Source organism: Syngnathus floridae, chromosome 8 (assembly GCF_059516105.1).
Source record: "Syngnathus floridae isolate MCC-2025c chromosome 8, RoL_Sflo_1.0, whole genome shotgun sequence".
Lineage (NCBI taxonomy): Eukaryota > Metazoa > Chordata > Actinopteri > Syngnathiformes > Syngnathidae > Syngnathus > Syngnathus floridae.
The window spans coordinates 10,412,160-10,431,212 of record NC_142420.1 but is presented as its reverse complement, the minus strand read 5'-3'; the positions used below and the strand labels follow the sequence as shown (position 1 = coordinate 10,431,212).

Here is a 19,053-nt window from a genome sequence, read left to right as displayed (position 1 = left end):
GTGTGTACTAGTGTGTCTTGTCGTGGGCTTCCTCCTCGGTCTTCAAGTGGAAGACGACGTCACGCAGCGTGTGCAAAAAAAAAAAAAAATCAAGTTTATGTTTTTTGTTTCGTATCAACAACGAATAAATGAAACATTCACCACTTCGAAATATTAAAATAAATACTGTTTTTCATGGCAAAATACACGATTTGTGCAATTTGGTATACACAATACAAACAACAAAACCTATTTTTATCAGTGCTTCTCAATTTCTTTCTGTTATACCTCCCAGTGGAAGGAAAAACGGACAAATCAGGAGGTCCTCGAAATGATGAATATGAAAAGATCACTCCTCAATACAGTACGAAAAAGACAGATGAAATTCTTTGGGCACACCTACAGAACAAAGGGAATAGAACATCTCAGCGCAACAGCAAAGATTGAGGGAAAGAGAAGCAGAGGACGCAAACGACAAATGTATGTGGACAGCCTCAATGAATGGGCAACTCATAAAGAGCTAACAAACAACCAGTTCATGAAAGCTTCGGATGACAGAGAAGAATGGAGGGCCATGGCCGTCAATGCCTGTTCCAGGCAAGACACCTGATGATGATGATGACACCTCCCAAAAAGTAGATTTTTTTGTGTCCCTCCAACTCTACACCATAACTATCAATTATATCATTTGTCTATACAATTTTTACAAGTACCCCGATACCATAACACTGTAAAGAAAACCAAAAAACAACTTTATACAAAACAATAGTGGGAGACAATGATCACCAGCTCAGTGGCCTTGGGGTAGAGTGTCCACCCTGAGACTGGAAGGTCGTGGGTTCAAACCAAGGCCGGGTCATACCAAAGACTATAAAAATGGGACCCATTTCTTCCCTGCTTGCCACTCAGTGTAAGGGGTTGAAATGGGGTGTTAGATCACCAAATGATTCCTGAGCAGAAAATACCTGTTCTTAATCCATCTCAGGGGGTGGCCATTTTGACACTTGATGGCGACTGAAAATGACATCACAGTTGCTCAAGTCCAAAGTATAAAAGTAAAGAAGCGCTTTAAATGACACTAAAAGAATGTGCATGACAGGGTGTTAACAGGGTGAACTTGGATGTAATTTCCTGTATTTGCTCTGCATCCACACCCGGTGCATTGAAACTTTTTTCCCTCTGTTAACTTGAATTCGTCGATCCTCCAGATTCTGAACTTCCTCCAATCCAGCGTTGGTAAATAAAGCATTAACTTCATCTGTGAACATTAAAGACAGTCAAACGGGGCTGTCGTTTATTAACGTGAACAACAAGGACCGATTAAGTAAGCATATCATTGTCGTTTCTTACCTTTTGTAAAAAAATAAACACAAGTACCATCTCCTCGCGCGTAGAAATTGTCTGACAAGCACCGACCTGATAGCAAAAATACGACACCTATTAATAGACTACGTCCACGCAAGCCATTATATAAAGAACACTGTCGTATGTGTCCAACAAATCCATGACTCACCCTTCTTAAACCTGAGTTGTGACAAATCATATCGTCCATAATCCCGAAAAAGGAAAATCCCTCCAAATTTCAGGTAGGAGGATAACCTGTTAACGACTCCTTGCATCCTGTTGATGAGATCTCATTTACTGACCAGAAGTGGGCTTTTAAGTCTGCTATATTTATGCTAACACCATACTCAAATAGCTTCTACTGCGTTTTTGCAGTCGACTTCACCCACCTGTCTGGGTGAATGGAGGAGAGCACAAAAACTGCAAGAATGACATCCAGACTCTGTAGAGGAAAGGGAAAAGAACCTTCATCCTTACAAATATCATGCACAAAAGCGTGGCACACAGAGTGGTCGTAGTCGGGATGACTCTATGAGAGGGGCACAAAAGAATTCATTTTATTCAGTGTTCTCTTTCCCAAGGTTATTTACTAGAGCATGAAAATGCATCAGACTTGTTACCTTCAACAGCTCAATAGCACATGGGGAGAAATCACAACAGTATAAAAATGCACTGTTTTCCCTGTGAACAAAATTAAAACTTAATGTTAATAATATACTCAGAAGATATCAAATATGAATTGCAGGACACTTACTTGACATGATTAAGAATTGGGAATACACTGTTGCCAACCCCACATCCAACCTATAAAAATATACAGTTTAGTTGCATAACTACACCTTTGATAAAAATTAACCTTTTTATTATTTATATTTATCATCATTCACAAAATAGTATTTTGCAAAAACCTCCAATATCCTGAAAGAGGCGTGTTGTCCAGGGTAAGTCAGTCCCATGATTTCTTCATTTTTTTGATGATCTGAAGTACAGTCAAAGTGTGTACGGCTGTGGCGTTGCTGGTGTTCAGACTCCATCTCTCCTTCAAAGCCCCTCTCTTGGCTTTTGGAATCAGATGGAAGAAGTTCCGGGAATTCCAAAAGCAGCCACTTGCGATCTTTGAAGAATTTATCCTCGTGGAGCTCGTAAAACCTATCCCAGTAGTGGTGAGCTTCTGTATCGAATTTGCCTGTGACATTTAAGAATAAGGTCACTTTTTTTCTAATTTCAAGGCTGATAGCTTTGAAATTTGATATTAAACACAAATCTTGCCTTGTTCCCCTAATGGAACGTGCACCTTGGAGTTTTCAGCAGCTTTTAGTTGTGCATTATGTTTGTCCGCCTCTGTCCACTCCACAAGATCCCTAAACAGTAAGAATTACACAACTACTGTAAACATATAAAGGAAACAAGACACATTGCACACATTAGATTTAAAAAAAAGTATTTAAAGGTTGGACTTTAATCATATTTCTGTCATTACTGACCACATATTGTGCTTATAGATGTCATCAGGGTTGTTCAAAATTCTTGACCCCAGTGGAGCTGAGGGTCTTCCTATTGTGCTCTTCAAACGTGTAGACACTCTGCTGATGACTCTCTCCAGTGTGGCTAAATCGAGGCTCCGAAAGTGATGCATTTATTCTGAAGGAAAAAAAAACCAACAACAATATTTTAGTTAACAGATATTTGAGCAAGTTTGTACGATGATTTCGTTCTTTATTTATGCTTACACTTCCTACCAGGTGGTGTCAGCAGTGAGTCTTAACGTTGTTGAGTCGACGTATATCGTAGAAAGAAGCAGACCAGCTACCAAAACAAGACCAAGGAGGCACAAGTAAACTAAACATTCATCCAAGGATACTACGGTAAACCATTACGTCATTAAATGTACCTTTACCGTTTTGTTCTTGCCGATAAACTGGATCGAAAGCCTTTCAACCCGATCTACCCGATTCAGTCTGCTATGATGCCTCTTAACTTAAGCTAAGGTCGCTAATTGAATGTAGTCGTGTTTACGATACAAAAAGAGTGTTCCCAGACCCCAGATCTTCTGAACACGGTTGGTTCAAAGTTATTAAAGTGAGAAAAAAATACCATAATCACCCGATTTGGCTGTAATGTGGAGTAGCAGGCACCTGCTTTTGCGCATGCGTACATGAGCTCGTTTGTGTGTCGCTGGATTGTGACGTAATACATCAGTGCCAATGGGAAGTGGGGTACATTTTTTGTTTACCTTTTAAAATGCCACAGTCGTTATTTATAACACATCAGGTATTTTTAATAATAAGTCATGTTATTTGTTATTATTTACTTATTCTTAACTCATTCAGTCATTCTGCATGTATAAGATGCTGAATCAGGATCAGAATTAAGATCAGGGGATGTTTGAGAATATTTGTCATTTTTCACGTCCTGTGTGTTGTTAGTCACCTAAATGTTGAACAGTGGCTGTGATGTACCGAAGTCAAATTCCTTGTTTGACACGCTCAAACATGGTGAATAAAAACTCTTGAATCTTGCATCTTGAAAACACTTTTCTTGCAGATACTCTATTGAAAGGTTGGAAGAAATGCTACTAGATGATGGCGCTTTACTGGAGAAAAAAAAAAGTAAATGCTGCTGAGGTGCTGAGCTGGAGAGAACGAGGTATCGGAGATGGTGGGACACTAACAAGGCTCAATACAAAGGTCCTGAGAGCCATACTTTTGGGGGTAATGCAAAACAAAATACAATAGCACTTATTTGCTGCTGTATTTTTTATTCATGTTAATTTTTTTTATCTGTTGCCATAATACAGGATAATAGGAATTTCTGTGTAGCGTGGGGCAATACCTCCAAATCCGCAATATTGTATGAAAATGGTAAAATTTACCTGGAAAATTACCTCGAGTGCTTTAGCTGGTGAGTACAACATTTAATCATTTTATTATCATTAGCATTGCAGAGATTATTTATTGTCAACTGACAACAGTACTTTTCTAACAGTGTTCATTCCAAGCCTCACGCTCTCTACGAGTTGCCAAAGCGATCTAAAAAGGAAAAGTTTCAAGATACCTTGCTGTGCCAAAGCCCACTTGTAAGTCGATGCCCAAAACTAAACTTGATCGTCACTTCATCTCTACATTTATGTTGAATCTGTTTTGTTGGCAGGAATCCACATTAGCGTCTCCTTCCGATCAGAAGCCCAGCCTCTTGTGCTTGACAGCCAATAATTGGTTGTATCGCTTAGCAGACTCAACGGGACAGGAGCTGGAGAGAGTTTTCCTTTCTTCAAAACACAAATTCGGGTTAATTAGCTTTTTGTTTTAGGCTATTGAAAAAAAAGTATACAGGCTTCATGTTGCTATTCTTGCTATTTTTCTTTAGGTACATAAACTGGGATGTTTCTCAAGAGCTATTTTATGTTAAATCAATTCTAAACAAAAGCACATCCCTACAGCAGCAGGTAAAAACTATTTTGTCATTTGGTTAGAATTCCATAAATAGATTGTATATTTTCAAAATAAAAGTCCAGCCCTAAGGGTGATTCGCTGCAATAATTCCTTCATTTTTGTTCTTTTTTGATCAGGCCGGTACCGCCCAGAATGCTGTGATGCATTTGGCCATATTCCAAGTTTTCCCTTTACAAATTGTGGCCATGATGGAAATCAACAAGCAGGTGTGCACGCTAGAGAGCATACTTGCTCTTGTAACATGCTGTGAATATCGCAAGGGTGCAGTATTTAGTGCCCTGTTTCATTTTCTGCAGGTATTCGGGAACGGCATAACTGATGTCGATTTATCTCAGGGTGTCCTGGCTGTGTCCTACAGCAAAAAAGCATTGAAGCTGTTTAGCTTTGAGCACATTCTGAAAAAGGTGTGTATGTTCTATTAATTCTTTAAATAATATGCCTGGTGATGATTGACCAGAAAATTTAAAAAAAAATGAAATAGCCATAATATACTGTATATTTTGGAGGAAACTATTTTGAGATTGTTAACAGCAACTAAGTGGTTTTTTTTTGTGTAGTACCTGGTGGAAAAAATAACGCTCGGAAAGCCAAGTTCACTCCTCAATGGCAAAACAGTGGGAGACGTTCCATTTGGCATTCCGACAAATATCCACATTACAGGTACGTTTAATCCTCTGTAATAAAGATTTGGTGAAGACTCTTGGCCAAGAAGGAGAACTTTTTTTTTTTTTTTTTTAAATGACACAGATTGCCCTCCGGTGCTCTTTGAGGTGTCTTGCTCCAGCAATGGTGTTCAATTTGGAGGCTTTCCTTGGCATTACATTCACACACCACCAAAAAAATGTCACCAAGGGACTCACCACTTCCGCTCACTCAAAGACAGCACTCTGGTATCAAAAACTCAACTTTTAACACCACATATGAATAAATATTGTTTCTTGGAACTCAAATGTACTCAACAATGCTCAGCACCTGAAGGAAAATGTCAGACAGATTAAGTAGGGGGAGGTGCCAGTTGTTTACATACCTTCTTGATAGCTTCCTCCCTGAGCTGCATTGTATGCATCATAATGTTCCCAAGCTAAAAGACTCCCCCCCTCCCTTTTTAAAATCAATTTAGGCCGTTAACGGAATACAGAATATGGACTGTTGCGCTCTAGAGAGCGATATGATTTTCTTCCATCCTGATGAATCAGGAAGAATCATTCACATGGGACCCAGCACCATAAAGTGAGTAGGACATAGAAATACTTCAATATAAAGTACGCATACATAAATGAATACGTTTTAATTTTTTCCCCTCCTGCCAGCGTTCTTAAAATCCTCGGTGAGCTCAACAGCGAATTGCCGTCAAAGGTAATAGAAGATTTCTCAATAGTGACGCAGCGGAACGAGATTGTAAGTGCTTTGCTTTGGTTGAAATGAAGAGTTTTAAGAGTTATTTATGCTCCTGTATAATTTAAAAAATATATATCCTGCAGCCTTCCTCGCAAGTCACTGTCACCTCTTCAGGCCGCACAGTGAAGAGACGATTTCAGCAGCTTGATGATGACTGTTTTTATGAGGTACGAAAAGACTTTGAGCTCCAGACTCTCTTCAGAGAGAGACTTGCCATTATTATTTGATCGCACAAATGTTTCTTTCAGACTTTCCGGACGGTAATATATGAGGACGAGCTGGACCTTTTGGCAGTGGTGGTCACCACCAGCAGCCAAGAGAGGGAGGGACACGTTCGGATCCAACTGCACGACAACCAGAGCGGACAGTTACTGAAAACTGTCGAGCTGCTGGAACCTTGGGATGAGGTGAGTATCCGTCCGCACGTGAACATGCAACGACATGAACTTTCATTTTTGCTTTCAGACTTTCCGACATGATCTGATCTTCGACAAGGACACGATAGCTCATATTGTACATCGGAACAGCGACGTTGGCTGTTACCTTTACAAACTCAAGACTGACACCAGATCTTTTCCAAAGTAGAATTTGGCATGTTTTTCATTGTTCCAATCTGTTACTTTGTACAGTATACTGGATTAATTTGTATGTTTTATTGAAATAAAACATTGTCATACTGTTACTAAAATATTTGAAGATGTTATTTTGATCACTTGTTCAAACTTATTTTACCATCATTATTTTTTATGCTGGTTTTTAGTAGATAGATGGATCTATTGATTGAGCCAACATATACTTTGTTTTAAAAAAGGAATAATTTCGTTTTTTGTATGCTTCAGGTTTTTTTTGGGGGGGGGGTTATAAAATTTGTGTCATAAGTGGGAAAGTAAATACTGGTGAGTTTTGTAAGCTGCAATTAGAAAACGCCCCTCCTCCGAGGATTTTTTTCAGCCACCCGCGACGTGACTCACACTCAAGTCTGTCCACAACAGCCTGCAACTCTTCATCATCGTCTTCGTCATCCCGATCTCCGGAGAGACCAAACGAGACCAATATGGAGAATTACAAACTATTTTTGGTCACCTTGTCGTCTGCCGCTTTGTTCGCCGTTCTCGCTATCATCTTCGTGTTACGTTGGGTTTTTCACTTTCAAAATGGTCTGGCCTGGGACGGGAGACAAGCAGAGTTTAACTGGCATCCCGTGTTAAACATCAGCGGGTTTATCATCCTGCAGGGTCTGGGTGAGTTGTGCTTTCCATTCTTAGTTCTCCGGCCAAAGAAATTTGGACGATTTGATATTACACAATTGCAGAAGTGCGTGGAAGGAAGGAGGCGTGGCCGTTTTTAGCACGCCGTTCAAGAACACGTGCAGCGGTGCAATGTTTCAAAACTCGTTTGTGGAGGAACCGCGCAATATACTAGAATTACTTTGACACGCACTTGAGTCTTTCAGAAGGATGTGAAACAATAGACATTGTGAGATTTGGTTTCTACTCAACCCAAACAAGATTTTCCAGTTTTTGTCTAACTTTGCTTTGCTTTAACTTACACAGAAATAAAAGATCTTGTGAAAATAAGTTCTTCCTTTTGTCAATATTTGTACGTCATGTACACATGAACTTTACTAATTGAACATCTTGAGTATTTCACACATTTTTATATCATATGAGACTATAAGTAAGCAGAATAATTTGCAAGTCAAGAGGACAATTCTTTTTTTCTCTCACAACATGAAACACACAAACATGAAACACTTCAAATGACTTTCTCTCTTCCAGCCATCATCGTGTACAGACTACCATGGAGCTGGAAGTACAGCAAACTCACTATGAAGTTTATCCACGCAAGCTTGAACCTGGTGGCCTTCGTTTCTGCTATAGTTGCAACAGTGGCAGTTTTCGACTTTCACAACACCTCCAAAATCCCCAACATGTACAGTCTGCACAGCTGGGTGGGCCTGGGAGCTGTCATACTCTACGGTCTACAGGTGAATGCATTCTTTTTTTCCTGTTCTTTGTATAATTAAAATGCGACTATATCTTTATGCAGCTCGTCTTAGGGGTCGGCCTGTATTTGATTCCATTTACACCCATATCCTGGAGAGCAGCCTTTATGCCCGTTCATGTCTACTGTGGCCTGTTCCTCTTCACCTCCGTCATCGCTGTGGCACTCATGGGCATCACTGAGAAACTCATATTTGGCCTGTAAGTACAGAAAACAGCTTCACTAAGCTTCACTAAACAGTAAATGTAACTTTGTTTTACTTATCTCTTCCTAGGAGTAACCCCAAGTACAAAGATTCGCCCCCAGAGGCGGTTTTTGTGAACATTCTGGGGCTCTTTCTGGTGATTTTCGGAGCACTAATCCTGTGGATTGCCACTCGAAGTTCTTGGAAGCGGCCCAGTGAGCATAGTCTGCATTCCAACGAGGACGGTGAGGATCGCGTAAAAGTGGGTCCAACCCTGTCTCAACTCTCAGAAGAAGCAGAGGGTGAAGGCTTTGGGGAGATCCGAAGGAGAAATAATAAACTTGATGATCAGGTCAACTGAATTTCAATATAAATTGCAACTGTCTCCAGTTTACGATGAATGTACATTCATTTTCCAATAGTCAATAATGCTGTATTTTCGTTCATATGTGATAAATGTCATAGTTTTCTTGTATATTGTAGATGTTGAATTTGTTGCACTATGACCATGTTAAAAGGGCTCTCATAAATATGACAAAACTAGCCACGATTCTCAGATTCTCTTGTATTGTTCCATCTTTCAATTATTAAAATATCATTTGAGTAATTCTACAATAAATATTTGCAGATTCTAATGTGACTCTCTTTACCGTGTATTGTAATAGTCGTCTGTTTTGTCCCTCTGCGGTTGCCGTACGTGGCATGAAACTGGATTGTTTTGCTTTATGGTAAAGATCCACCGGCCCCGAACGGAGTAAAAGGTTCGTATACTACCAAATGTTTCTACTCGAGTTGTAGTAGCATGTACTTGTTAAATTTAGCTTAATTTTATAGTTTGAGTTGGCTCTGAGGCTTTATTTAGCCGCCGATCATTTGATCGGTTAGCGCATGACAGCCCTGCGGACCTAGATAGCTGTCAATGCTAATTGCTAATTCGATAATCGCTGGATTCCGCTAGATCTCGTTTTACTTAAACGACAAACTTCTAGTCTGACATGTGTATGTATGTTGTGCTACAGTACGCGTTGTATACATAAAGTTATGACAGCAAATTAGCCGATCTTAGCAGGGAATGCTAACAGTAGCTGTGATGGAGAGAGTTCAAGTTGAAGCAGAATCGAAGCAAAGCTGGGATCTCAATATTTGATCGAACATTTGTTATGAAATTAACAAGTGAAAATACGCGTATCTGCACTATCAAATGAAAACCAGTTGGCTTTTTGATAAAGAGGCTCGTAGGGGTCAAATTGTAGTTACCGACTCCACAGGGTGGGGCTTTAATCATTGCTGTACTCCGGAATTGTCTGATCTCGAGTTTTCTGTTCAATAGAAATAGTTTAAAGGCATGCATTTTTTCAGGAATCTGCACAATACAATGAGATCCAATAGGAACCGAATAAGAGAAGCTGCGTTGATCAAAATCTCTGTTCTACAAGTGTACCACATTGAAAAAAATATGATCTGAAATCTATGTGCTGATACTATTCACTCAGCATTTATTTATTTTTTTCTCTCTCTTATGCTATGCAGCTGCAGCATCATGTCTGACAAAAGCGAACTAAAAGCGGAGCTTGAAAGGAAGAAGCAACGCTTGGCCCAAATCAGAGAGGAAAAGAAAAGAAAGGAAGAGGAACGCAAGAAAAAGGAGGTTAGTAAATTTGACACAATATTCTCTTGAATTGGTGACATCTTTTTTTTCCCACTGTAAAATAGGCAGATCAAGTGAAAGATACTGCCGTTCACCATGAAGAGTCTGACTTGGAGAAGAAGCGCAATGAAGCTGATGCCCTGCTACAGAGTTTTGGTATCGCCTCAGATGTTTCTGTCGGTATGTGGCTTATCTAGTGAATACTTCCAATTTCATTCTTGTATTGCATCAGTCTCACTTTCTGTCAGTTGAACTAATGTTTTTTTTCCCAGTATATGCTAACAGATCCTTGTCGCTTTGCAAACAGCAGGGGGCAGTACAGCTCTATTAAACAAAACGTCCCTTAGCCTATAATTTATAAAACACAAATTATAATCTTGTTTTATTATTCATTCTGATATCACGGCATTTATTTAAAAAATATTTGACTTAAATTAGCACGTCCAAGTTCCTGGCCGTATTTGGAAACCAAGTTTGTGTTAGCAGTACAACTGCATCAACACAATACTATTGTGGCCATCATCATGTTATAGAAATATCTTTTTGTGTTTATTTCTTTCTGTAGCCGCTCCTCCCACGTCTCCAACTGCTAAATCGGCAGACACCTTAAGCGAGACGGGGAGCCAGGACTCGGATGGAGCTCCGGGACCAAGGTACAGAGAAGAAATTTACTCCAGCCGTTTGCTCATTTATTAGATTTACATGCAGTTGATTTAGGAATTAACAAAAAAACAGGCTGTTGTGATGCCTGGGGGACTTCTTAACCTCTAATTAGAGCTCCTTCCCTAGGCTGAAATTCAAGCTAGTCCCATCAGACCCAAGGAGCCCCCCTCCGCTCCGACCCCCTTTAACGCGTTGACTCATTTCCCTCACCCGGCACGGCCATTTCCTACACACATGGAGGTCATGTTTTCTCCCCGAGGCTCAGCTTGGATTCACGTTAACACTTTGTGTCACACACTCGGAAGTTCTTTTTTTTTTTTTCTCTCTCAGATCCCCCCCCCGCTCCCTTACCATGTGTGGGAGCGTTCACACCTCAAAGTCAATCAATGAGGAAGTGTAATTGAATTTTCAAGCAAGATCAAATTACAACCCCTTTGTTACTAAAAAAGACCTAAAGTTGTATCCAGAACCAGAAGTTCAGAAACGACAAATATTTACAGACTTTTTCCCTATATGAATGTACTCATTTTTGTGTCTCCCCAATCCTTCCTTTGTAAATGTGCATGTTTTGCTAACTTTGTTTCCTTTCCTGGTTTGTGCTGGGTCGTGCGTCTCACTAATGCCGCCTTGTTGCTGTGACACTAACCAGGACTCTACACTGGGACTCTGACCCGTCTACTCTTCAACTTCATTCTGATTCTGAGCTGGGGTACTGGACACTCTCTTCTCTCCTTTCCTGGTCATTTTCCCTTCTCTCAATCTACGGCATGATTACTTGTCACGACTCACGTTTTGCATGCGCAAGATATGTTAACATTGGTTTTGTAAAACTAATCTGAGCCACTTGCCATTCCATCTGAGATTTTTCTGGTAAGGAGTTGAAATTGTCGACTGTTGCTTGTGTAGTGGTTTGAGTGGTTTTCTGCTTCTAGGCGGGGCGCTTCCAAACTTGGAATGGCCAAAGTCACTCAGGTGGACTTCCCTCCACGGGAGACTGTGTCTTATACAAAAGAGACCCAGACACCTGTCATGACACAGCAAAAAGAAGGTAAGGCGATTTTTAAATAACCTTTAGATTTCTTTTGAAGAGATCAGAAATAAATTGAGAACATTAAAAAAACGATTGATGCACAAATGCTCCGATACTATGACACTGATACCGCTTTGCTAGCATAACATACCTTTCCCAGCAGGTAAAGTTGGAGCCGTGTTAGCAAAATTAGACATCAGAAAGAAAAAATGAAAATAATGATTTCAGAATATTTTTTGACCAACCCCTAAGACCAGAGTCAACTAATGTTCCGGAAGTGATTGTGAGCGAACCCTAAGATGAAAGTACAGGAAAAAAAAAATCCTCCACTCTCGTCCATTTCGAGATGTCCTAACTATCTCCAAGCTCTTACAAATTCACCGTCTGGCGCAAGTCTGTCATTATGCTTGTCTGCTTGATTCACTTGCATCATTGAACGCATCCATTTCGCCGTCCTTGAAAGCCTGCTTAGGATTTTAAACATCATGGAAGGGCTGTTGGGTCAAGAGTTATGTAGAGAAAACTGCGCTGACCCAGCAAGAGAAAAAGATCCAATTTAATAATAATAAAAAAAATCCCTCAGCAGAAGAATAATTCACATCACTCTTTATGGCTATTGTAAAACATTGTTAAACAAAGATGGATTCGAGCAGCTTTGAATCCCGCTTCGCCTCGCAGCCGCCGTGTAATCATTTCATCAAGTCCCTCGCTTCCCTGTCTTCTCTCTCCACCGCACGTAACAAAACACATTTGGTGACATTGTGTGTGCGTTTTTTTAAAACATTTTTTGGCGTGGCTAAAACGAAGCCTGCACGTGTTGCCCCGCCCCTCAACAATTATCGATTAGCTAGTTAGCTAGTGCTGTGCTTAATTTACAAACTTTCCAGGGATTATAATCTTTTCAATGAAGGCTGCTTCATCTCTATCTGATTTTTAAAAAATACCCTAATTTTAACACCTCCAGTTTCCTAAACGCATGTTTGTTTGCCTGTTGATGGTCGGAGTGATTCACAATAAGCAGAATCGGGGATCCGTTCCTTAACGAGAGGCTGTAATTACCGATGACGATGTCACGCTGGAGTGTGAGGTGCTAATGGGGTGGCGGCGCTCCGGCGCAGAGCTACAAAAAGCTTGTCACGCTTAGAAGTACGTGCGGCGGTTTAGTCAATCCGGCGTTTAATGGAATGGGATTGTTTTAATCACTCTAGATTCCGAGCAAGGTCACAACTTCAACTCACAAAAGCCCTTTGTGGCCTTCTCAGCTCAAGTGCCACTTTAGAATTTAGTTGCCTTTTATGCACTTAGTGGTTAAATACCTATTGTGTGAAGAGATGTGGGTAGGTTCTCGCTTTGGAGGGTCGTTATGATTTACCTATTGGTGGTTGTGCACATAATTGCTACTTTTTTATCAATGAACATGCTCCATGTAGAGCAGAAGTCTTGGGACAGGTCTTTTTAAATACATCAAAGTCTCTCCCCGACCCTAGATTGGGTTTTTTTCCTGATTAGTTCTGATTAGTTTCAAGCCACAATAAATATTTTTATTTTTTTAATGCCAGTATTATCCGACCAATCGGCTTTTTTCTGTTGCGTAGTTTGCACTGGCTTTTTTTCCTGATCTGTAAATGTTGCAATGTCTTTTGAAAGGATTAATCACCGTCTTTTGTCTAAAGGGAGAAAAGGGCTGTTTAAAAGCTTCTTATTTGTGGAGACAAGAAATTATCTTCCCCACTGCGTCTTTGGCTGATTAGCCCGGATGGCAAAAGGTTGCAACGTAACAAGCCCGCTGTCTTTGCAAAGCGGCTCGCGCGCGCCGTCGCTTTCAGACTTTCGTGCCGAGGAAGAGGAAGACACCTGCGGCTCGTCGGGGCAAAGGTCGTTTTGTTGTATTCGTGAACATCACTGGCCGTGTTTGCCTTCACACAAGACCATCTTTGCACTCGCTCCCCCAAAAGCTTTTTTTTTTAAATTTCTTAAATGGCGCAAAAGGCGTAATAGGCTCCTTTTTTTAAAGGAGGTGTTGCTATATAGGACGTCAAAGACCCGGGTGAATTTTGTTAAATGTAACCCCCCCTCCCGCTTTCCTTCACTAGGCACTCCCCCCCCTCCCCAGCGGGGTCACCGGGATCACTAGCTTTTCTCCAAATGGCCATTTTGGCTGGCAGGTGCATTATACCCTTTATTTTCAGATTGTCTATCCGCTCCTAATGCCTGGCAGGTTGATTGCCGTGGCCGGCTCGCCTCGTCAGGGCTGACGAGTGCGGCCGGGTGATTACTGTTTTCCCCCCCAAGCCTGATTGAGGCCCTTGAAAGAAAACATTTGAACCTTCTCCCGTTGCTCGCAAAAGCATATGGCCCTTCCGTACCTTGAAACGACACGGGTCTTCAAAGCGATAAACTCATCAGCGTGCTCAATAACGTTCTTCCCAAAAGTGTTTCTTCTCTCCGTAAAGGGGATAAATCACTTCATAGGCAAAGTGACGGATGACATTATCATATAGATGATCTTGACGGGAAGGAAATCCTGCCGTGCCGTGCCGTCGTCTTACATTAGCCGTAAGCCCAAGATAAATCCTTGCAAGAACCGGCTATTATTTTTTCAAAACTCGGGCGGTATAGCGTCTTTAGGAGATGTGCTTTGAAAGAAGCTAGCGAGCAGTTTCCCAGCTGCTCCGGCCTGTAGTTTGTTGTACATTATCTGAGCTTGAATAGAAGTTTCAGGACCTCCTGCTAGGTTGGTAATTACACAGGGCGGGTGGGGGGCTTGTCTCGAAGCAGCAGAGCGGAAAACCTCTGTGCCCATCATCACCGTGCCACCTCTGAAGAACCTCAGACAATCCAGACGTGGCCATCTGCCTTTGCACCGTGCCGTCATCTGCTCCGACCAATGGGATGGAGCTCGGGCACCTGCTAGAAGGGGCCAACTAGTTTCCAGGACACAGAAGCGAGCGGCTACACTGACAACTCGGATCGCCTTTGAATGAGTCTCATTAACAGCTAGGGGGGAAAAAAAAAAAAAAACGGGCCGCCTGCGACAACAAGACACCCGCTGCGCCGTGTCCGTCGAACACAAATGACAACCTCGCCGCTTTTGAGACGCAGCATCCCTTTGAAAAGCAACGTCGAGCTTGACAGACCTAACAAATGCAAGGCAGAGATACCAAAAGTCTTTTGCGTTGGCCATAATCACCGGGAGAAGCTTTTTATTGAAAGAAGAGAATAGGGGATGTGAAAGACAGGTGAAAATTGGTGTCAGACTTTGTTCTCCCTTTCGAGTGTTTGTGTATAATCAGGGCCTACATTATTGTAAAACATGCTGCATTCATGAAAGGAATGTGATTATACTATTTTATGAATCAGCCTGCAGAAATGTGCTTTTAAAATGGACTTACTGTTTTGCAGATGAGGAGGAGGAGGAAGAAGTCGCTCCGCCGCAGACCGTTGTCGAGACACCGATCGAGAAGCCCGACCTCAATGAGGAAGAAGAAGGTAATCAAGCAACGGTGACGTCACACAATAATCAATCAAAACATTTTCACCAAACCCCCCCTCTCCTCCCCAGTGACTCTCCATGAACTGACCGAGGAGGAGAAATTGCAGATTTTGCACTCGGAGGAGTTTGTGAATTTCTTCGACCATAGCACTCGCATCATCGAGCGAGCTCTGTCGGAGCACGTGGACCTCTTCTTCGACTACAGCGGCCGCGACCTGGAAGAGAAGGAGGGGTAATCATCACATCCTAACAATCGACTCACGTTGAGCTTCCCAGGCGGAATTTCATGGACATGCTGTATTGTCATCTTTTTTTTTTTCCACAGTGAAATTCAGGGCGGAACAAAACTTTCGCTCAACAGACAATTCACAGATGAACGCTGGTCCAAGCATCGCGTTGTCACGTGTCTGGATTGGTCGCCTCAGGTCTCTCATTTTTTTTTGTCCACATAGTATCCAACATTACTTTGTCTACCCAAATAGAAGTTCGTGTCCAAAGCCGCGGCTAATTGGCTGTTAACTTTTCCCAGCCGTCATGTTTTATGATTACATAGCTGGAGTTTGACAGCGTTTACTTTGCAAGTCCCTCAGGAATGAAAGTTTAAGGTCCCACCCAAATTGTCACTTAGTCAAAGAGCGTAATGATTTGTTTCCTTTGGCGTCCAGAGTTATTTCATGCATGATTCCGCAATGACTTGTGACACTGATTGAATGCCAGCTTTTTTTTTTTCCTTCACGCTATTTACCTGCCTAGTGGGAAAATCCATGCCCTTACGATTTGTAATTGTGCAGACAAACTCTGCATTCCGCGTTGATTATTCAAGGCGACAAACGATTAATGGGTTACCTCACCCCCCACCAGTCTTCAGCCACTGTGTCATTCTGACAGATTTTTTTTTTCTTTTTTCTAGTACCCCGAACTTCTAGTTGCCTCCTACAACAACAACATGGACGCTCCTCACGAGCCAGACGGCGTGGCTTTAGTGTGGAACATGAAGTACAAGAAGACCACACCGGAGTACGTCTTCCACTGTCAGGTACTGAACTCACTTGGACCGTCTGAACAGTTATGGATTTGTGTAATCTCTAATCTTTTTGCTCCTCTTTCTGACAGTCTGCCGTTATGTCCGCCTCCTTCGCCAAGTTCCACCCTAACGTGGTCGTCGGGGGCACATACTCGGGCCAAATTGTTCTGTGGGACAACAGGAGCAACAAGAGGACTCCGGTGCAGAGGACGCCCCTATCTGCTGCCGCGCATACGGTAGCTAGCTTTTTAAGCTAACCTTGCTGTCTTACCTTCAGTGATTTTCTAACGTCGCTGTTTGTCCAGCACCCAGTCTACTGCGTCAATGTGGTCGGCACCCAGAACGCCAACAACTTGATTAGCATCTCCACCGATGGCAAGATGTGCTCCTGGAGCCTGGACATGCTCTCTCAGCCACAGGTTTCAACTGCAATGAGTGTAATTTATACATTTGTGTTTGACCGAGTGTGTTTTGACAAAGCCCCACCCTCCCCACACAGGACAGCATGGAGCTGGTGTTCAAGCAATCCAAAGCCGTAGCCGTCACCTCCATGTCCTTCCCGTTGGGAGACGTCAACAATTTCGTGGTGGGCAGCGAGGACGGCTCCGTCTACATGTCGTGTCGTCACGGAAGGTGAGTCCACCGGCGTCCAAAAAAGAAACACTCAGACATCACAGCAACGCAAAACTCCCTCGAGCTGTTTTTTTACTGGCCATGTTTTTCTTCTCCGCCTGTCAGTTGACCACATAAAGCTCGTTCAACATTAACAAGGAAGTGAATCAGTTTTTCCCTTTTAAACGGAGAGTCATTTTAATAGCCTGGCGTCCCAGGGAGGATTTAACCTGCAGCTCATCCAGAGCCGTTGTCGTTAAACAGCTGCGCTCATGCCGGATGATCCCCCCCCCACCCCCGCAAATGCGGCTCAAATCTCAACCCCCCGCTGAGATGCGAATTAGCCCGGGACCAAATAATTGAAATGTCCTGCAGTAGCCCGGCAGATGATCGCTACTCGGCTCACGGATTCACCTCTGTAATAGGCCCGATCATTTTCCACCTCATTTGCAAAAGTATGATACCGTCATTGCGGTTTAATAATGCATAAGCATCACTCACGCTGAGTATTTACCACTCGGTGTTAATTATCTGAGCTTCATTTGGATAACAGTGCGTGGTGGAGGAGAGTCATTTGAAGGTGTTGAATACAGTCGTACCTCTAGAATGATCCTTGGGCATCACAGTCTTGTATCTCAATCCAAAATAAACTCAAGGTTACTGTCTTTCTGTGTGCTCCACAGCAAAGCAGGCATCAGCGAAATGTTTGAGGGCCACCATGGACCAATCACGGGAATCGACTGCCACACGGCCGCTGGACCGCTGGACTTCTCCCATCTCTTTGTGACCTCCTCTTTTGACTGGACTGTCAAATTGTGGAGCACTAAGGTAAGACGTGGCCGTTGATGCAATGCAATATGGCAACAGGTAAATGTCGTACGAATCTATCGACACGTTAACGGATTTGCAGAACAACAAGCCGCTCTACTCGTTCGAGGACAACTCTGATTACGTCTATGACGTCATGTGGTCTCCGACTCACCCGGCTCTGTTCGCTTGCGTCGATGGCGTGGGTCACTTGGACCTGTGGAACCTCAACAACGACACGGAGGTGCAACAGTATCACACATTGCAGTGAATGCAACACACTTGACAATAAGCAGAAGTTTGGCAAACTGTGAACTTTTTTTCTTACACACTTCTTGTCAGGTCCCAACAGCTAGCGTGACTGTGGATGGGAACCCGGCTCTCAACAGGATCCGATGGGCTCCATCTGGAAGAGAAATCGCTGTGGGAGATTCGGACGGACGAGTCCTAGTGTATGACATTGGAGAGGTGAGTAAGCTTGATTTTTACTAGAGTCAAATGTGAGGATGGCAACCGAAAGTTGACAAAACTCGCTTCACCCCTCCCCAGCAAATTGCTGTTCCACGGAATGACGAATGGAGCCGCTTCGTCCGCACGCTGGCAGAGATCAACGAGAACCGAGACGATGCTGAGGAGCTGGCGGCACAGCGTCTGGCCGCGTGATGTCACAGCGCGGCTGTGTTCAGGGACCACCGGAGGGTTCGTGAATACGAACCTTGTTCTGATGACGACTTGAGCGTTCCTTATTGAAGGATGAGTCAGCTGATCATTTCCCACTCTGCTTTTTGGGACAGGTCAAAACATCAGAGCTATACTCGCAAAACACCAAACTTTTTTTTTTCCAACCAGATGCCTTAAATATGAAAATGAAATCCTGTCTTTATCTCTGGCATGTCGACATCTGCCTCACAGGCTGTACAAGCCAAATGTTTTCTTCCTCTGCACCATGTTTCTTTAATTTCATGTTACCGAAGCAATCGCATCTTTAGAATGTAAGCATCATTGTCTTCATCTCATATCTGCATGATTGACATGTTCAAAATCTATATTTTCCAACATCCTTGCAGCTCTTTAGACTGGAATGTCCTCCATGCATAAGATGACCACCTATGCTGTAAACACTCAGTGATTCAAAGATCTATAAAAAAAATGGTTGCTATCTCAGCAGTGTTTGTATGTCTTTAACAACCAATACGAAGAATATAGTGCTTCACGGCTCCTGTAGTGACAATATTATTTTATTAATCTAATCTCCAAATGACCTGGCTCTGGTCTCTTTAGCAATGAAGCTCCTCAACTTACATATGCAGTTCCTTGATGAGAAGATGCCACCAGGTGGCGCCAACTCAACTCCAGCAAAACGTGAATAGCTGAGTTCTTCGGCTAATGACGTTTCTTTTTCCTTAAATGATAAT

General features: G+C 42.5%; 4 protein-coding genes across 12 annotated transcripts; 3 read left to right on the top strand and 1 right to left on the bottom strand.

The window, feature by feature from the left end:
• Positions 1–89: 89 nt before the first annotated feature.
• mettl8 (methyltransferase 8, methylcytidine) lies at positions 90–3,507 on the bottom strand. 6 transcript variants are annotated; one of them, XM_088383428.1, is made up of 11 exons: positions 3,215–3,507; positions 3,054–3,129; positions 2,808–2,964; positions 2,593–2,684; positions 2,232–2,509; positions 2,078–2,127; positions 1,944–2,004; positions 1,713–1,852; positions 1,493–1,599; positions 1,330–1,395; positions 90–1,237 (listed from the first exon to the last, which is right to left on the bottom strand). In XM_088383428.1, exons 3-11 carry the CDS (start codon positions 2,957–2,959, stop codon positions 1,083–1,085), a joined length of 1,101 nt encoding a protein of 366 aa, XP_088239554.1. In that variant the 5' UTR covers positions 2,960–2,964; positions 3,054–3,129; positions 3,215–3,507; the 3' UTR covers positions 90–1,082. The 6 variants fall into 6 exon arrangements, with proteins under 6 accessions (XP_088239554.1, XP_088239555.1, XP_088239552.1 ...); XM_088383429.1 differs by having other exon boundaries at positions 3,063–3,129; XM_088383426.1 differs by having other exon boundaries at positions 3,221–3,507.
• On the top strand, positions 3,041–6,861 carry dcaf17 (ddb1 and cul4 associated factor 17). Of its 2 annotated transcripts, none has more exons than XM_088383419.1 (15): positions 3,041–3,188; positions 3,868–4,034; positions 4,121–4,224; positions 4,309–4,399; positions 4,474–4,610; positions 4,690–4,768; positions 4,892–4,981; positions 5,072–5,179; positions 5,333–5,435; positions 5,523–5,665; positions 5,896–6,005; positions 6,086–6,173; positions 6,257–6,340; positions 6,422–6,580; positions 6,639–6,861. In XM_088383419.1, the coding sequence occupies exons 2-15, from the start codon at positions 3,903–3,905 to the stop codon at positions 6,756–6,758; spliced, it is 1,548 nt and encodes a 515-aa protein (XP_088239545.1). In that variant the 5' UTR covers positions 3,041–3,188; positions 3,868–3,902; the 3' UTR covers positions 6,759–6,861. The 2 variants fall into 2 exon arrangements, with proteins under 2 accessions (XP_088239545.1, XP_088239546.1); XM_088383420.1 differs by lacking the exon at positions 3,041–3,188 and adding an exon at positions 3,516–3,594.
• Positions 6,862–7,100: 239 nt separating this feature from the next.
• On the top strand, positions 7,101–8,996 carry cybrd1 (cytochrome b reductase 1). Its single transcript, XM_088383437.1, has 4 exons — positions 7,101–7,414; positions 7,952–8,160; positions 8,223–8,377; positions 8,452–8,996. The coding sequence occupies exons 1-4, from the start codon at positions 7,228–7,230 to the stop codon at positions 8,720–8,722; spliced, it is 822 nt and encodes a 273-aa protein (XP_088239563.1). The 5' UTR covers positions 7,101–7,227; the 3' UTR covers positions 8,723–8,996.
• Positions 8,997–9,018: 22 nt separating this feature from the next.
• Positions 9,019–18,802, top strand: LOC148394504 (dynein, cytoplasmic 1, intermediate chain 2a-like). Of its 3 annotated transcripts, none has more exons than XM_088383414.1 (17): positions 9,019–9,122; positions 9,892–10,009; positions 10,075–10,189; positions 10,575–10,662; positions 11,322–11,381; positions 11,605–11,720; positions 15,105–15,191; positions 15,265–15,427; positions 15,521–15,620; positions 16,106–16,231; positions 16,309–16,455; positions 16,525–16,638; positions 16,719–16,852; positions 17,515–17,659; positions 17,742–17,882; positions 17,981–18,106; positions 18,188–18,802. In XM_088383414.1, exons 2-17 carry the CDS (start codon positions 9,902–9,904, stop codon positions 18,299–18,301), a joined length of 1,884 nt encoding a protein of 627 aa, XP_088239540.1. In that variant the 5' UTR covers positions 9,019–9,122; positions 9,892–9,901; the 3' UTR covers positions 18,302–18,802. The 3 variants fall into 3 exon arrangements, with proteins under 3 accessions (XP_088239540.1, XP_088239542.1, XP_088239541.1); XM_088383415.1 differs by lacking the exon at positions 9,019–9,122 and adding an exon at positions 9,214–9,360; XM_088383416.1 differs by lacking the exon at positions 11,322–11,381 and having other exon boundaries at positions 9,021–9,122.
• The last annotated feature ends 251 nt before the right edge of the window (positions 18,803–19,053 follow it).

Bases quoted from the DNA above. Each gene is read 5' to 3' on its own strand.
- dcaf17 (XM_088383419.1), top strand. From the start codon at position 3,903: ATGATGGCGCTTTACTGGAGAAAAAAAAAAGTAAATGCTGCTGAGGTG. The intron at 4,400-4,473 runs GTAAGTCGATGC...TTTTGTTGGCAG, and splicing joins TGCTGTGCCAAAGCCCACTT to GAATCCACATTAGCGTCTCC. The intron at 5,180-5,332 runs GTGTGTATGTTC...TTTTTTGTGTAG, and splicing joins TTGAGCACATTCTGAAAAAG to TACCTGGTGGAAAAAATAAC.
- LOC148394504 (XM_088383414.1), top strand. From the start codon at position 9,902: ATGTCTGACAAAAGCGAACTAAAAGCGGAGCTTGAAAGGAAGAAGCAA. The intron at 15,192-15,264 runs GTAATCAAGCAA...TCTCCTCCCCAG, and splicing joins CCTCAATGAGGAAGAAGAAG to TGACTCTCCATGAACTGACC. The intron at 16,639-16,718 runs GTTTCAACTGCA...CTCCCCACACAG, and splicing joins ACATGCTCTCTCAGCCACAG to GACAGCATGGAGCTGGTGTT.
- mettl8 (XM_088383428.1), bottom strand. From the start codon at position 2,959: ATGCATCACTTTCGGAGCCTCGATTTAGCCACACTGGAGAGAGTCATC. The intron at 2,005-2,077 runs GTAAGTGTCCTG...TTTTGTTCACAG, and splicing joins CCAATTCTTAATCATGTCAA to GGAAAACAGTGCATTTTTAT. The intron at 1,238-1,329 runs GTAAGAAACGAC...TAATGTTCACAG, and splicing joins TGTTTATTTTTTTACAAAAG to ATGAAGTTAATGCTTTATTT.
- cybrd1 (XM_088383437.1), top strand. From the start codon at position 7,228: ATGGAGAATTACAAACTATTTTTGGTCACCTTGTCGTCTGCCGCTTTG. The intron at 8,161-8,222 runs GTGAATGCATTC...ATCTTTATGCAG, and splicing joins TCATACTCTACGGTCTACAG to CTCGTCTTAGGGGTCGGCCT. The intron at 8,378-8,451 runs GTAAGTACAGAA...ATCTCTTCCTAG, and splicing joins GAGAAACTCATATTTGGCCT to GAGTAACCCCAAGTACAAAG.